Source organism: Astatotilapia calliptera, chromosome 5 (genome assembly GCF_964374335.1).
Source record: "Astatotilapia calliptera chromosome 5, fAstCal68.1, whole genome shotgun sequence".
Lineage (NCBI taxonomy): Eukaryota > Metazoa > Chordata > Actinopteri > Cichliformes > Cichlidae > Astatotilapia > Astatotilapia calliptera.
Window position 1 is genome coordinate 12,099,984 of NC_137426.1, and position 17,972 is coordinate 12,117,955.

Genomic DNA, 17,972 nt, shown 5'->3' on the forward strand with positions numbered 1-17,972 from the left:
AAGTGCACAAGTGTGTCAACAACACAGAACAGAACACAATACCAAACACCACAGGGAATTCCACATGTTGGCAGCCCAACATAATAAATAAAGCAGCTAAATGATCAGTGGCATCCGACTTATTAGAAGCAGATGATAGAATCTGTTGTTGTTTCTTAAACCCATTAACCGCTAAATCTTTCAGCCCAGAGTGCACCTACTGTTCGCACCTGTAATTGCCATCCTTCTTACTGGTTCGTATCCTTTCTCACCTGTGGTACACTTTTTTTTCATCCTGCACCTCTGTGTCTCGCTGTGAGGTGGGCAGATTGGTGCTGCTTTATCGTCAGGCGTTTTCCCGGTCTGGCCACCCACCCAAGTCCTCGTCTGTTTACCCCACCTGAAACCACAGGTGACGCCATCCCGGAGACAGATGCTCCACTCGCTCCACTCTCCCACTGGAGCTAGGACACAGTTTTCTAATGGAAGAAATAGAAAAACCTCATCAAAAAGAGTGTTTTAACACAAAACAGACTGTAATTGTCAGTACCAATACAGTAAAAATAATGGCACCAGTAAAGGGTCTGACAATGATTTCATCCCAATATCTAACAGCAGCCTAAACTGTAGAGGTCTGTGTGTCTCTTCGTAGATATTCTTCCTCAGCCGATCTCTGACCCACAATCAAACCAGTCATGCTGAATGTTGTTACAAAAGTGTAACAATGTTATGGCTTCTATAGCGCTTTTGTGTTTGTCACATGTGTTGAGAGTGAACCTGCTCTCATATGTGAAAAGCACAGTGCACCAGTGGTGGACCTGCCTATTCTTGTATTCTATAGCAATTGCCATTTGGGTTCCACAGTAACTGTCTGGCAACTGTCTGTTTCAAATTTTTTGGTCATAGACATTCACACTAGTGCCCTGTCGAGGACATTTTGTTGCTTTGACACTAATTGTCCTGTTCTTACTTGAACAAAGGAGCAAATACCGGTCCTTCTGATGGGTTAAGCATCTTCTACGGCCCTGTCCAGCTCTCCTAGAGTAACTGCCTCTCTCCTGGAATCTCCTCTTTGCTCTTCAGGCTTTGCTGGATGATAAAGCAAACCTTCTTGCAATGGTACTTACTGAAGTACCTTCCTGGAGGAGCTAAATTACCAATGATTAGCTGTACGTTGGCTTCCAGGCTCTCAATTTACAGGTCGATCTACGTCCCTACCCTCACCTATGGCCACGAGCTGTGGGTAGTGACCGAAAGAATGAGATCGTGGATACAAGCAGCGGAAATGAGCTTCCTCTGAAGGGTGACTGGTCTCTCCCTTAGAGATAGGGTGAGAAGTTCAGCCATCCGGGAGGGGCTCAGAGTAGAGCCGCTGCTCCTCCACATCGAAAGGAGCCAGTTGAGGTAGTTTGGGCATCTGACAAGGATGCCTCCTGGGTGAGGTGTTCTGGGCATGTCCCACCGGGAGGAGGCCCCGGGGCAGACCCAGGACAGACTGGAGAGATTATATCTCTCGGCTGGCCTGGGAATGCCTTGGTGTTCCCCCGGATAAGCTAGAGGTGGTGGCTGGGGAGAGGGAGGTCTGGGCTTCTCTGCTTAGGCTGCTGCCCCTGCGACCCGGCCCCGGATAACGTGGAAGAAGATGGATGGATGGATGGATGGGGCCCAGGTATCACTTTATGCTACCAATAGTGATACTGACCTAGCCAAATGCAAAACTAGTGAAAAAACAGATGAAGTGCTACTAAACTGACCTGATCAATATTGCAGAAGTTTAACTGACTTGATGCTATACTCTGATCAAAATGTGTTCCTTTAATTTTTTTGAGCAGTTTATATTAAGACTAACATTTTATTTCAGACCCTTACAAACACGTTGCTATAATCAAAGGTAGATAAATGCTAGATGAAGAGTTACTACAGTGGTCATTACACTTGCAGTAACTGGCTGAATGGTGAGTGATGTCACCCTCAAAATCAGCTGCTGCAAAAATTTCCAGACAGACCACAAAGGAAAATCGGTAACCTTTGCCAAAACGGAGCAACAATTGGAAATCATTATCATTATCACTGTCAGATTTGAAATAAAGAGATTTCCAGAGACTGTTTTCGGCAGTTGCTTGAGGTGTGTACTAACAGTCAGACATGAAACCCTAACACTGATATGAAAAACAGATGTGGACTTGATGCCAAGAAGCAACAGTAGCTGCAGATGGTGTCTGTAGAAGGCAGAGGAATATCGACCAGTGTCAAATGATGAGTGAGCTCTACAATACATCTCACTTAGTCAGAAGGCAGAGATGATACACAATGAGATATGAAGATAAATTCTAAAACCTCTTTGAAGACCTTTAATATGAATCGTGTGTTGCATTCTGGTTTGACTCCATCAAAAAGAATTTCACTGGGATGAGAAAGAAAGGGAGTAGAGGAGTGTAAGACATGTTCCAGAGGAAGGTAGATTTTCCCCCCTTTAAATGTAGCAGTCATGCTGTCATCTTCATTTAATGTGATAAACAGTTTGAAATTCTGTTAATGCCACATCCTTTGCATGTGAAACAAAAGGTACAGGTCAAATTCAGTTTAGCAAAATTATTAGGCAAATTTCAGTGAGATAAAACTCCCGCAAACCACAGATAATCAAATACTCACTCAATCACACATGAAACACAGTAGAGATGTGGCCACAGAGCCAGAGAAGTAGATAAAAGGAGATGAGCTTGGAAGAACAGGCCTGCTGTTGATTAAACCTTTCAGATTAGTTTCACTAATGTGTCCATTGCACAGCAGACCCTCATTTGTTATAGCTGGAGTCAGGAAAGCTTTAGTTAATACACTTCATACAGTAAGTTAGAACAAGAAATAAGATAGGAAACAATATGTTTATTTTAGTTGTACTGCTTAAGAGGTTTTCCGTCAAAAAGTGTTGTAGCAAAAGTGAAATTCATTTGCAATTTCTTTTTTTGTAATTTCAAAAGCAGCCTTGTAGACAATAGTAAATCAGTGTTCATGTTTGTTAGAAATAGAAATAGAAACACATACCTGCTAACTAGCACTTAGTAAACGTAATAAAATACAAGAATTTTACTAACAACAGATGAAACACAGTCATTTGGATAGTCTGTACCACACAGTCCAAGAAGCAGTGGAGCTAGTAGTAGCTAGTCAATGTATGGATGCATTCTGCCCTGAATCCGGTGTGAGAGGAAGATGAAATGCCTGCCTAGAAGCAGAAGAAGTCCTAATACAAATGTGGAAAGACAGATATTATAGTGAATGGGACTGCAAACAATGGCTTGTGTCCTAAGGAAGCAATCCTTCAAATCAACCCTTTAAACTAGCTTTGTACACTGGAGACAGCTCTTGGAGAGTGAAGGAACTCACTCTAAATTGGTGAGATCAAAGCTGTTACTACAATTTATTTTTTTACATGAAGCAATAGCTTTTTACCTACCTAATGTCAATAACAGTGCTAATAGGATTTTAGTCAGGGTGCAGTGAGGAGAGAGACTGACCGAAGGGTGAATGGGTCACCAATCTATTTTAGAGTTGATGTAGAGAAAGACAACCATTCACTCTCAACATTCATTCATTTATTAGTGCTATATTACTATATATTATTATACTATATTAATGCTTATTCCGTTTTCTAGAGGCCATTATCTGTAATAATAATCATGTCAAAATACATTTTTCTCAGGATCACAAACAGAGGGACAAAGGATTTGACTTATTAAGTTACAAATGATATCAAAAGTGTAACTTACCAAGGCAGTCTGTCTGGTGGGCACGAGTTCCCTCTGGGCAGTGGGTCAGACACTTGCCTTTGTAAAGCTGGAAGCCAGGCTTACACTTGGTGCAGAAGTCTCGGCTGAAACATTGCTCACAGTCTGAAGAACGGCACTCTGAGAGGAAACAGATTATCACACACAACGTAGAGTACTTGGGTATTCATTGTTACATGAAAAAGTCAATTTTTCACCTGGTCACACATATTTTCATTTTAGCTGAGAGGGTGAACACAATAATTAAAAAGCTGAATTTGTCCAGTGAGAGCAAAGCTGCTGAAAACTAAAGGTGAAAAAAGAGAGTAGCATCTTTGCTTCCTGAATATCATATGTTTCCTACTGAAACCTGCTGTTATGTCAGGAAACGCAGGAACAGTTAAAACCAATTCACTTTCAGAGAGGTGATTTGTATTTTGCTTTAGTCTTGTTTGCCTTAAGCAGACAGAACGTGTTCTTTTGTGTGCTTGACAGATACAGATTGTGCAATACGTGCATCCAACAAAAACAAACTTTGTGCTGATGACATTTTGAGATGCCAAGCAACTGATTTGTTGTATCTAGAATCTTTATATATTAATATTAGAAGTCACGGTTCACAGAGCAGTCAGGGAAGATTGTGTGCTCTTTCACTGTTTCTCCGAGGTAAGGGCAAATCAGAAAGGATTTTAATATTGCATTTTGTGCTAAGGTTAAGGGGAGTCAGTGATAGTAAATATGTTTGGAAAAGAAATAAAGTGAACTATTGTGGAATCTTTGATTTTCCCAGTAAATGAGACAGAAACTATGTGCTGTTGGGTAAAGTTTTCTTTTCATTTATTAGGACAGCATGTTTCTGGAAAGAATTAAGCAAGGTGCATCTTGAAAAGAAAGAGAAAGAAGAAGTGGTCTGGGACTGCAGACTCTGTGTATGAGTACTGTCGGTTGTTTTTCATTATTTCAGACCTCAAGACAGTTAAGTCATACGTGCTAATGTGAGTAAGACTATCAGCAAATATTTAGTCAGAGATCACAGTCAGAGATCTCTGCAGGGGAAAGTAAAAAAACAAAACGCACTCATGCAGCGGTTGACATCCTTTCCTCTCTGTCCGTAGTGTCCTGCAGGGCAGGCGTGGAGACAAGTTCCATGGTGAGATATCCCCTCCCTCTGCAGGAACAGGAAGAGTCGCTCTGGGCAACGCACGCAGCCGTTGTCCCGGGAACACTCCAAACAGCTCCGACAGTCCTCTGATGTTTCTCTCTGAGCTGCAGGAGACAATAGGAAGACGATTAAGCCAGAGCTGCATTCAGGAGAGGAGTTATTAAAGTAAAAGTAGAGGAGGGAGCGAGTAAGGAATAAATAAAAGCCAGGAAGCGAGAGGATGAGGAAGGAAAGGAGAGATCAAAAATCCTCAAGATACCAAGAGAATTTCGGGAAAGATCCACTGCTGAAAATCAACACATTACCAGGAACTCTATAAAAATCATGCATCAAAGCGTTACAGTATTTCACTCCATCAAATAGTTGTAGTAATTGCTTTCGTAATGGCACACACTTCTTTTTGAGGTTCAGCATCTTTGATATTTCTTAGTTTGCTGCCTTGTTAGCTCGAATAGAGAAGAGCACAGAGTGTGATGCTGTGTCTATATGTCCTTTTAGCTAACTCCTTACATGTACATTACCAGGTGCACAAAGGAAGTTGTGTCCTGACAAAGCTTACACGTCACTCTGACGATGCACTCCTGATGACTTGATAGTCTAACACTTTCTTGGTATGAGTAGCTCTTTAGAAACTGTAGGTCGCTGATAATGAGTAGGCTTACGTTTAGTAAGAAATATTCTTTATTTGACATGAAAACAGCACCAACGCTCTTTTTGTTCATCGAGGACTCCCTGCTACTGCAGAGGTTACAGACTGAAGCACTGATCAGTAACTCAACTTATAACTTATAATGACTAATAGTGGGATTTTTCTTTCATAAAAATAAAATTTAGCTCTACAACGTTTTGATAAATATATTATTATCACATATTATTAAGTGACATATGTCAACAAGTAGATATTTTAATCTATTTCTATCCCAAAAATGTGATATGTACTGTAACAGTGAGGTACAGTATGACAGTCAAGCTTAGATCTAAGCCAAGGTAAGTCTTATATTATAACAAAAGCAAGTGGCTGTGTCTGCTTCCAGGTACAGAGAAGACTCGACAAAGAAAGAAAGAATGCTTTCAATCCATCGGGGATAAGGAGGGATATGGAAAGACAAGCAAGGTAGGATGGAAATTTGGATTGAGCAGCAGACAGCGAGTGTGCGTGAGTCTGAGCAATCACACTCTGATCCTTGTGGGTCACTACATTCACCTTGTTATGTGTGGCTGTGGTTTAGGATGTGTTTGTGTGCAAAAGCAAAAGTGAAACCTGTCTTAAAAAGTTTTCAAAAACCCAAATCATGTTATTCGTTCATAGATAAAGACACAGAAGATCATGTAACGTCAAGGCAACTATGAAAACATTTAATCGTGTATAGTCTTGTTTAGTTTCTCATTAAATGTTGACCTTTTTTTGACTGTCAAATCAAGAGTTACGAACAGCTTTTTAACAGTTTTTCTTATAATCACTCAAGGGTTGGAGCTGGCGTTTTAAGTTTTGTGCATAATTATCTTTAGTTTTTAATTTTTGGTTTTCTTTGGATTGTAAATTGGTGAAATCTAGCTTTCTTTTCAGTTCTGAGCTTTAGTTACTGATTTGAGGGTTGTATTTAGCTAGTTCCCCTGTCGGTTTCCATTCTGTTCCTCCTTCTGTCTCATCTGTATTTGTTTCCTCATCACTGTCCCATGCCTCACTCTCAATATTTCTGTCTGTTTTCTTTAGTTACTTCCTGTGTTTACTTTGAGGTTTAGTTTTCCTAAATCATGGGATGTGCAGCTTTTCTTCCTGTCCCTGCTTTGATTGTCTTTAGTTGTGTTTTGGTCCCCAGCTGTTTCCTCTTTCCTTAATTCCTCTTCTGTATATATCAGTCTTTTAGTGCCATCCACATTAGTTTGGGTTCCCCTTTGCTTTTCCTTTCCTGCGGGTTTTTTTCTTTTCTGGATTAACAGATTTCTTTAATAGGTGTCCTGTTAGTTTAGATGAGAAGCAGTGAAACTAGTTGGAAAAACGTGTCCTGTGAACTCTTTCATCTTTCAAGAAAGGGCAAAGATTTCATTTTAGAGCTTCTGTTAATTATTAGGACTATGATTTTTTTTAAGTGAAATAGAAATAAAACGATTAGTTAAAAAGCTCAGAAACATTTAAAAAGTGGACTACATTATGAAAAGTTTAAAATTATTTTTTTTGTACGTATGTATGTTCTCATACATATAAAATCTTTAACTGCACCTGATACCATAAAAAGACATTTTGTGACAAACTATCAGTCTATTAATGGCATACGTCCAGTCAAAAATAAGCTGTTCCTCTCACGTCTGTCAATAGTCCGTTTACGACCATAGACTTTATAAGAAGAGTGATCCAGCACCTGTTTGCAGTCTGCTGTTTTGAAGGCACTATTTAATCATTGTATCTGTCACCATCTTTAATTTTTAGAAACAGAGCTCACCATATCTGAATGAGATAGTGGAGCTAAATTAATGCATTCACACTATTATCATTAGTTATTATTAATCTCTGGCACTCTTCCATTGTGTGTCTTTGGTCCTCCCATCACCCTCAGCATGTCGTGGCAGATGACACGTTCTGCATGAGGTTCCTGCTAAAAGAGTTTTTCCTTCCCACAGTCGCCTAATGTTTGCTCACAGGGGACTCATTTTTGGCATTTCTCTTAATTATCGTATCAAGTGCCTCGAGGTGACTTTGGTTGAGAACTGAATATAATTGCATCGCAAAGATATACAAGCTACATGGATTTAGCAAATAAGGTTAACTTGTCTTAACCATCATATAAATAAAATAATGGAATTTCATTCACCAAAATTTGAGCAGAATACAAAATGTATATAATATATATTCTGTTTTCATATATATATTTCACCTATGAAAACATCTTTAGCCCTACATGACAATAGTGCTTTGGTAATTTTTCTTTTTATAAAACACTAAATCAAATGTAATAGGTTCTACTCCTTTGAAGAGGTAATTAAAATTTCTGGTGTTGAAGATTTGTTTTCAAGTGATCTTGGCAGAGTTACTAAAGATAACAGATTTCCAAAGACAGAGTTTTCAACTCCAGTGCAGAGTGGAACAGAGCAGATTTCCCCAGAATAACTCAGTGATCCATTTGGGTTTTGAGACCCGCTGAGCTCTCAGCTCATTGTCTGAAAAACAGTTCTCTACACATATGCTATCGATCTGCAGGCTTAAGGGACTTACAGAGGAGCGGCAGGTTAAGGTAGCGTAAAACGCTAAACTTTGACCTCGTATGGGATTGCCCTGGGTTTTTAACAAGCACCAGGTGTAACAAGATCTGTTGGGGTTTCAGGGAAAGATGTTAACATTTTGGAAAGAGCTTACACCCTAAAACACAATTCACAAAACTGGAGTATTTAAGGAAAGTGACGGCATAACGATCACTGAGATTAGTAAGTTTAAATAGGAAAAATAAGGAAACAATATTGTATAATGGTTTTGAAGCTAACAAGTTCTCCAACTTGTCATATCCATATGAGCAGTTTGTTCCTGATGTCTGAAATTTCAGCTTGCAGCTGAGTTGACATATGATGCTGTTTATTTGTGTGTAAGTTAAGAACTTAAAAAAAAATGCAATGAACCCTATAATGAAAATCTAAGTTGTGTTTCTTTACATGGTATATGTAATCTAGTTAAAAAACCCAATCAAAAAACAAACAAATCCTGGTTATGCTATAAGTTTATATATTTAAGTTAAAATGATCACATCTATTTTAAAATATATTCTTAACAGGAACAGATATGTTTCAACAGTGCTCCATAATGTGTACATTAACTAGAAAAAGGTGGAGACGCACACTAAAAAAACACAAGCTGTAGGGGTGCTACCGTCATGTCCCAATGTCCAGACACTTGACAGCAGCCGAGTCAAAAATGTGCTGCAATTTAACATCTTTTTCACCTCTTGATCTCCCAGCTTGTGTTACATTTTCATCTACTTTCTACTAGCTTTAAATGTTGTTATGGAGCCCCTGGAGATCTGTAAAACCTTCATAAGGTGTTTGCACAACATTATTGATTTGAGTGCATAAAACTGTTACCTTATGTGACATTAGAGCTCTGCATGATGGTCCTGATAGGCTGTTTTGTCTTCTGATGCAGCTTTGTTTTTAATTGTTTTTATGTTAACTATAATAAATGGGAAATATAAGGAGACTCTGTAGATTTTTCTCTTTATATGTTATACTTGTTTTGATTACTGTCTGTTTTCAGTGCAATGATGCAATGTTCTTCATCTTCTATGCTGTTTCAAAGAAGGTTGCTCAATAATTAGTCAGACTTTTCTTGCAGATGTAGCAGCAATTGCTTAATATTGACTGATGATTTCATGTTTAATGCTGCTACACACACTTTGATGAACAGGGGCATTGATTCAGTAGTTTTCTAAAACATAATGCTCCCCCCCCAATTTCCTGGGGCTCGTTTTTAAAGATTTTGACTCTTTAAAATTCTTTGACTTTATTCTTTACCTATTTATGTTTTCCCAAAAGGCAAAATCATTTAGCCAAAATTGTTGGTGAACAGACATGGATCTCTAGTAGCATCCAAGTGGCAGTCTTAGAAAGTGAAACATAAAGCCTTTGCAGAACCTCCACCAACTGTACTGCTGGTACCAAAAAATGAGCCATTCCCTGTAGACTCCCATGTTAAAACGCTTAACTTTACAGCATGACAAATAGTTTTGGTCTCTGTAACTATTTTACCAATCGTAACGACTGTATGTGTTATGATTTTTTCCTGTAACTCACTGATTTCTGTTGTATTAATGATTAAAGATATGCATTACTGGGGGGGCGACTTTGAGTTTTGGGTTGCAAACCAGACCAATAACTATCAAAGAAGTCTGTGCTTTATATAGTATTTGCATATTTGTGGTGCTGCTATTAATGCACATTTAAAGAAGTTTGGACCTCTGCAGCTACTGCACCATTCCCTTCAGCAAGCCTGCTCTGTAACGTTACGTGGTCTGCCACTTTACGGCTGAGTTGCTGTGGTTCCTAAATGCTTCCACTTTCCCATAATGCCACTTAGAGTCTGAGAGAAGAAATTTCATAAACTGACTTGTTGCAATGATGGCATCCTATCAGAATACCAAACTCATTTTTTAGCAACAATTTGTAAAGGCAGACTTGGTGCTCATTTTTATACACCTGTAACAATCGGACCAGAAACACCAGAATTAAAAAATTAAGATGCGTGGCTCACCCCTTAATGTATAATCATAAATGTGTAGCCAGTGAGAAAAGTACTAACTACTTTCAAAGTTCCCAGTGCCATTGCTACAGTATAAAATATAAAACATTGGGTAAACAACTTCTCTAACACCTGTGCCCACAAAGTCTTTACTTTGAGTAATACAGACAGACCTGGTAGATGCAGACAGGCAATGATTTGACTAAAACTCAGTGTGCTGCTCAAAAAAGGCTTAAGTCATCCAAACTTAAATGGTACTTTGCTTCATTGCACATTACAGACTTGGATGATGTGTCTCATAATAATGGTGCAGTTCTTACTTATTTTGCAAGTTGTTATGCTGTCATATTAAGTCTTTTGAGTGTGTGAGAGGAGTAGGTGGAAGCATTTTTCTACAATTTTCTGTTGTTTTTTTCCCCCATTGAGTGTTTTTTTTTTTTTACTACAGTCGGTCATAAACATGAATACTGATAGAGTGAGGGATAACTGCAGGAGAAAAAAGAGCAAACAAGGAATGAAGAGAAAAGACAGATTAAAATTAAGCTACTTTCTGCTGCTCCCTAATTCACAAGTGGTCGTCCCAGCTGGTAGCTCCTCATGTTTGATTTGACAGAGTTTTACGTGGGATGCCCTCCCTTTCCTGACACAACCCCTGAGGAATTTGTGCCTCCTCCCGGGAAGGAAAAATCAAATGACAGCATAAATCTCCGTGGTAAAAAGAGATGAATGCTGACAGCAGGTCAAGCAGTCATTCCAACAGCTAGCATTTAACCCTTTAGACCTATAAATGCAATCCAACATTAACCTGTTCTAAGGTATTAGCATCAAATGTCATCCAGTATGCAATGTTCAGCTCGTATAATGTATTACTTTTTAAGTAGGACTTTTTATAAGTCATTATAACTTGCATATTTTACAGGCTATCTTCTAATGTGTTTGGTTAATGTTCTTGCCTAATTTGGGAAACATTGAGGATTAAAGATTCCACTTTAGGAATTGCATGAAGTTGTTTACATATGCTGTACAGTAGTAGCCATTTTGTGGCAATGATTTAATTTTAAATGTGAAACATGATAAAGATGACTAAATAATAAATTATTCATGTGTCATGTTACCATCTGTGTGCGTCCAGTGCCATCACATGTTTATCATACGCACATGACAGAATTAAGATTTTGAAAATGTATCTCTCGTTCTTTCAATTTGCCTTTTCACTACCTGAATTGGAAGCGCATAAACCTGAGTGAGTGTTAGTGGCAACTGATGGCTTTATGAAGCCCCTATAATTATTATCTTAACACTTGACCTCTAGGTGGGTGATGGGGGCAGAGAGAAAAATGTTACAAGCCAGAATGTTGGTCTAATTGAGACCGGATCCCCCTCTATTAGTCTCTGATTTCTTAGGAAATACCAGACACCGGTGAGCATGAGGGTTACCACAGACCTGTGTGGCTGTGGTCTGGACTGTTTTCAGAGGGATTGGATAAGAAAGTGATTAGAGACAAATCTGGATCTGGAGATAATTCCCAAACACTGTGACTATATGCTGGTACAGAGTTTAACAAGAAAAGACAGGCTAGTTTATACACTGAATACCGAGGAAATAAAGTAATTCGTGGAAATAAAAAGTGATTCTTATTTAAAAGAAATAATCTATGTACGATAAGTTCTGTAGAATGTTTCTGAAATACTTGTTTTGTGGGTTTCTGGAGTAATTAACATAAAAATGGATCTTTCTGTGTTAGGTGATTTAATTAGACCAGATAAATATCATTATGATGATGATAAAGTTATATGAGAGCTGTGTAAACAAGAACTGCATCAACCTAAGCTTCTTTAATGACACCTGCTCTCTAGTGTAAGCATGTCCTAAATGATAATGATGATGATGATGATGATGATGAATAAATATATATTTGTATCGTTTGTCTGTATCGTTACGTTTTTAAAATAATGCACAAGTATCTCCAGTTGGTTCCTGTTTTGTTGTACATGTGGAACATAAGTTCATTTGTTAAGAAAGTGGGAAAAAATTGAAACTGCTGTAATTGCTGTTGTAATGCTATCATGTTAACAGCCTCTTAGTGGTCTTTTCATGGTGTACTCACCACTTTGCTTCTGCATGATGCCGGACCCCATCCTGATCACTTCACATAACAAAGACATCACAAGGAGTGGCAAATGCATCTGGGCTGCTGGTAAGCACCCGTTTCAGCGCCGGGTTGCGGACATCTGCAAAGACTCCAGGGTTTCAGTTGAAAATATAGTTCCACTGTGAGGCACAGAAAGAAACGAGAATAGAAAGGGGCAAAGACTCAGGGTTTAAAAGACGTAGGGGTGGATGGAGATGAAGGGAAGAAGATAAACGTGAGGGACCAAAGCAGAAATAAAAATGAGTGCTGACGTGAGAGAAGAGAGGAAACACAAGGAAAAAAATCCTTTTTCTCTTTGTCCTGTTTCGCAGAGATGATTTAGGGCTGAGATGATGAGACAGGCAGCCATAGACAACAAAGAAGAGCACAGGAGAGAGACGGATAGGTGGTGAAGAAAGCAGAGAGGCTTGTCTGCTTCCTCAGACTGGCAGATTGGAGGGAAAACTCTACATTTAACTACCACTGTCAAATTTGCGATAAACGAGCTCCACTTATCCCACAACCATCTTTAACCCTTTAAGGCTGCACTCTCAGCCCTAAGTGGTTCCATATTTCCAGCTTGATCTTTAGCCTCCTCCTCCTGGCTCAGTCTATTGTTGTTCAGTCTCTTTTTTTTATTATCCCTGTTTATTTATTTTTGTGCAAGTACTGGGCAGCTTTGTTTTCTATGGCAAAGTCAGTAAACTTAATTTGACCACCTTGAAAAAAAAAGCAGCTGGAAACAGCAGAGCTAAGACTCTAAAATGTGATTATAGCCTGCCACGTTTTGGCAATTGATTTGTTGTGCCTGTTTGGGTAAGTAGTCAGGTAAGTGGGCAAGAGCAGGGCAAATTCATCTCTTTGGTGGACCCCAAACCTCAGTCGCTGGGAATTTGTTTTGATTATACAAATATATGACAAAATACATCACTACACCCATTTTTGTTAGTCTGTCTGATTTGGTAGGTTTTTAACTTAATATAAAATATAGAATCCACCATTTGGATTTTAGGATGTTTTAACAGCAAGTCAGCCCTGGTCAAAATTACTGCACTAGTTGCTAATATGTTTGGCATCAACATGTTTTGCAACTTACACATCATACTAATAAAAAACATTATCCAGTCTTTCAAAACATGCTTCCCTTTTTCTAATTATTGGTGTAAAATGTTATAATAATATGACATTAAGAGACACTGTCACCATAAAAATTATTCATTTGTTTTCTAGATGTAGACTAGAAAGAATGGCTTATTTTATTTAATACATATTTATATTTCACAATATTAAGCCCTTCTAAAAAAGAAACAAAAAAATCCCACTGCATGGCCGGCAGTGTTGTGGCTTTGACTCACATGTTGCATGCTATTCCCTTTTGTTTGTTCTGTTTTTTTTTTCATCCTGTTTATTAAGAACAACCTTAATGTTTCATGTCATGTCTCTATTTAGACTAATTGTCTTTTAAACTGAAGCTGATTTAAAGACTGACTCACAGCAGCCTTAATTACTAGATCAAAGATACAGATTTATGTAGCAGAGAAAATCTTTTTGTTTTTTTACAGTCTAGAAAAGAAAACAGTTATGGTGATTTGGATTTGTTGCTGGCACCAGTGGATGAACCCCATTGCTCACTGGCAAATTTCTTATGGGAAAGAATTACATATTAAAAATATTTTTAAATCCTCATACTGCCTACCACTGATAAACAACTTTATGTCTCTGAGACGGAGCTTTTTCCAGCAGTTTGGACGATCTAAGAACCCATCAGTGAAAGGTTACATGTTTAAATGTACTGGCAGCTAACAGATCCAAATCTTAAGACTAGTAAGATACTAAATTCAGAACCTCCTTAAAACCACAGATGTGTATTTGTCCCGTCTCTCTCTCTCTTCACCCGGTTCTCCCTGAGCCTGGTTCGACAAGAGGCTTCTTCCCATTAAAAGAAGGTTTTTCCATCCCTTTGTCATCAAGTGCTCGCTCAAAGGGGGTCAGCTAATTGTTGGAATTTTCTCTGTATTATTGTAGGGTATTTATCTTATAATATAAATAGCCTTGAGAGAACTGTAATTGTGATTTGATGAAAAAGTGAATTGAAAATGTTTAAAATGAATGCGAGTAGCCATGATAGTAAAATAGTTTGCAAGGATTCAGCTGTATTTAAACAATTTCCTTTTTAGAATTTGGTTCTCATATAGAGCTTTTCTATTCCACCTGAGCACTTTATACAACCTGCTGCATTCACACCTCCATATACCTTTTATCTAACTCACACATGTTTATGCTCCAGTGAACACACTGGAGAACAACCTGGGGTTAGTATCTTGCCCAAGGATATTTGACATGCAGACCAGAGCAACCAGGGATTGAACCACCAACCTTCCAATTAGTAGGTGACCTGCCCTACCTCCTCAGCTACCTCCTATTCTATGCCACTGCTTTTAATTTTAATTTAATAACAGATTTTCTCTAATGGCATCAACCAATCAATATAATGTTTACAATGAATCAAGAGTCATACAAATTATTTAGACTTGGACTGTTAGTTTGACAAAATAAAATCAGTGATGTGACCGAACTATGAAAACAAATAATTTTGGGATTCTAGAATCTGCTTTAGTCCAGCACAGAGCAGACTGTTTTCATGGTTCTCATTAAAACCTTATGGTGTTATGATGGGAAATGTCAACCCAAGTCTTTGGAATAGACAAACCACTGAAATGTTAAAAACAAAAGCTTTCAGTCTGTAAAAATAGAATTTGTTTTTCTTGAGGTCCAGTAGAGATGACTCTATGGAGATACAAGGTTTTAATTCGTTTCCCTCTGCACACATTTAGCAATACTGCAATCCCTCGATTGACTGTCAGGCTTCCACATTAAGATGTTTTCAGACCACAGCCTTTTTACAGAGTTGGACAGAGTAAACTGTGGCTTGTGGTGAAATTAGAAGAAGACAGACATCAAGTAAGAAGAATTGGTGTCTGAAGCTCTGCCCGTGTTTGCACTGATGATGGTAAGTTTAGTCTTGATTTGAGATTTATTTGTTCTAAACATGTTCAGCAGGGTGTTAGTTAGTGTCCCACTATGTACACATACATGGTGAACTGTAAAACAGCCTCTAATTAAATTACTTGAAATTATACGCCTTGAATATACTGGTTTTAGAGAATTTACTGTCTACTGTGTGCTTCATCTGTCTGCTGAAGGGGTCCTCTGTGCCATTTCAATTCTGACATCACTATTGAGAAAAACTCCCAGATGGCAACAAACTTTTCCTGAAGGCACACAAAGCACGATGGTGCTGTCACAGTGTTGCAACAACAACTAGTAAACCTTTGCTGTCAAGAGAAAATCTGCTGACTAAAGCTGCATTTCAACCCAAAGAACTTTTAAAAGAACCAAAAGGTTTATTGGATTGTTTACTGTGTTTTCAGAATGTTGGGCACAATATTTGATAAAAATATGAAACATGAAATGTGAAACATAATAAGATGAAACAGAGTAGCCTCTAAAAAGCAGATCGTTTTTCATGTGTTAACTTTCTGCTGCAAAAACACTAAGTTAAGGAAATTAGCAGTAGCAATAATTTTATTAGATAATTTTATTAGACAATAGCATTAGCTTTTTATGATAACAGCCTGAGTTTTCCATAGAATTTTGAAGTGAGACACTATAACAAGCTGCCCCTGTCCTGTAGGTTGTGTTAATGCATCTAGTGGACTAATATGTTGAACAACTACTGATGACATGTAACAAGGATGCTGTCAGGTCTTTAGATTCATTCTAGGTTATGGTGAGTTTTGGTTTTAAGCTAAACACAGAGGAGAATGGGCCATTGCGATTGCTGTGACTACACTATGGAACAGTCTGCCCATTTAAATTAGGATCTCTCCAAACCCTTGACATTTTAAAATCCCATCTGAAAACACATCTTGACTCCCTAGCTTTTAATTGTGACTGAGTTTTGGTTTTGTTCTCTTTGTGTGTGCTATATTCCTAGTATCTCTGATTTTTATTATCTATATTTCCAGGTCACAGGTTCTAGTTTTTTGTTAGTTTCCCTTTGTTTCCAGTCTGTGATTTTCATTAAATTATGTCATTTTTAGTTATTATCTTTTGTGTTCCCTTTCTCTGTCTCCCCAGTCAATCATGTCTTCATGTTTATCTCCCGTCTCTGTATTAAGTTCATGTGTCTTGGTTCTCGTCTCAGTGTTTGTTACTTCCTTTTTCGTAGTAAATAAATAAGTAACAAAGGAAGTAACAAAGAAGTGTTTGTTACGTCCTTTGTTACTAATTCTGATAGTCCCTTGTCTTGTTTTGCTTCCTCTTGTCTCTTAGCTTAACTCCATTCAGCTGTATTCTCTTGCGTTTCCTATCTTTCTAATTATCTGGTGTATGTATATATTGTCTCAGTCTTTCCTTGACCTTTGTTGAGTTCTCCCTCTTAGTTGTGTCTGTCCTAGTTCTGTGTTTTCTATAAAAAGTGAAGGTTTCTGATTTTTGCTCCTGGCTTACTTATCTTTGTATTGTTTTTTAGAGTTTGCAACAAAGCCGAATTTGAGTTTTACTTTGTACTTTGGAGTTCTGCTGCACAGACACCTTGAATGAGATATTGTTCAAATGTAACAAAGGATGAGAGTGAGGGTGTGCCGTTGTTGATCTTGGTTTACTGCTTTCCAAAGTGGGATAAGATGAGCATTGTCAATAAATTGGACTTAAACACCCAAAATGCTAGGCTTAAAGTAAACAAACAGGTTTTAAAAGCTATTGTAAAATAAAATGAAAAACTAGAAGGTATATGATGGGTATAGAATATTTCCCCCAAACTTCCCTGTCCCCTCTATTTTAGATCTGAATTTTGTAGACGGCTTAGTTACATGCATTTCTTTTTAGTTACCATATAGCCAACTATGCATTCTCCTTCGTTTATCCAATTCATTAAGATTATGTATTAGCATAATTATACTAAGACCGAATGGATCCCAAAAATAAAAATAAAGTATGAGAACCAGAAAAGATTACAGAAAAAGATCCTATTAAGTAGAATTTGAAAGGAAAAACTACTATACTGGAAGTATGCTAGCTATATTTACATTAAAATATTTAATAGAAAAATATTCCCTTGTGTTACTAAAATGATCAAGTCTAAACAAATGCACTGATATTAGGTTTCCCTGCTTCATGCCTACTCCTGGTAGGCAGTGCTGTGTAGCTCTCCATCATCTATAAAAGAAAAAAAAATCTGGAATGTCATTTGATAATGGGGAAAATATGTTTTATAGAGGAGCGAGCTCAAAAAACATATAAACAACTCACTGAAGTATGCAGAGTACCAGGTATTAGAGTCCAAAAAACAATTAGGTGAGCGACCATAAAAGGGTCTGCATGTTTAGCAAAAAGAAAAATGGTATTTTGATCTGTTTCAGAAATGCTTCATTGCACGCATTTCCTGACTCTCAAAGCTAAGGAACGCTGTAAACTTTTACTCAAAAGAAAGGCCATCAAAGAAATGACAGAGTGGAAAGTTTGCTGTTCCTCACAGGTGCTGCTTTTATCAGGAATGTGCAAAGTAAATGGGTTTAATTCCTTTGTAAACTGCACAACATGAATCTGTCACTATCAACAACTAAACAACGAAATGTGTTAGAAAATGTTTTTTTAACAGTCAATGTGAGGTGGTGTGTGTTTAAGCAAATGATACTTTGATCTTAAAAGTC

General features: G+C 37.9%; 1 protein-coding gene across 1 annotated transcript in view; it reads right to left on the bottom strand.

Annotated features, from left to right (window-relative positions):
- rspo4 (R-spondin 4) overlaps positions 1–12,456 on the bottom strand; it is a 32,443-nt gene extending 19,987 nt beyond the window's left edge. The window contains exons 1-4 of the mRNA XM_026167278.2: positions 12,235–12,456; positions 4,821–5,009; positions 3,747–3,884; positions 252–458 (exon numbers count right to left, since the gene is read on the bottom strand). Of these exons, the coding sequence (XP_026023063.2) occupies positions 252–458; positions 3,747–3,884; positions 4,821–5,009; positions 12,235–12,313 (613 nt within the window). The 5' untranslated portion in view covers positions 12,314–12,456. The remainder of the gene's footprint in view (positions 1–251; positions 459–3,746; positions 3,885–4,820; positions 5,010–12,234) is intronic.
- Between the last annotated feature and the right edge of the window lie 5,516 nt (positions 12,457–17,972).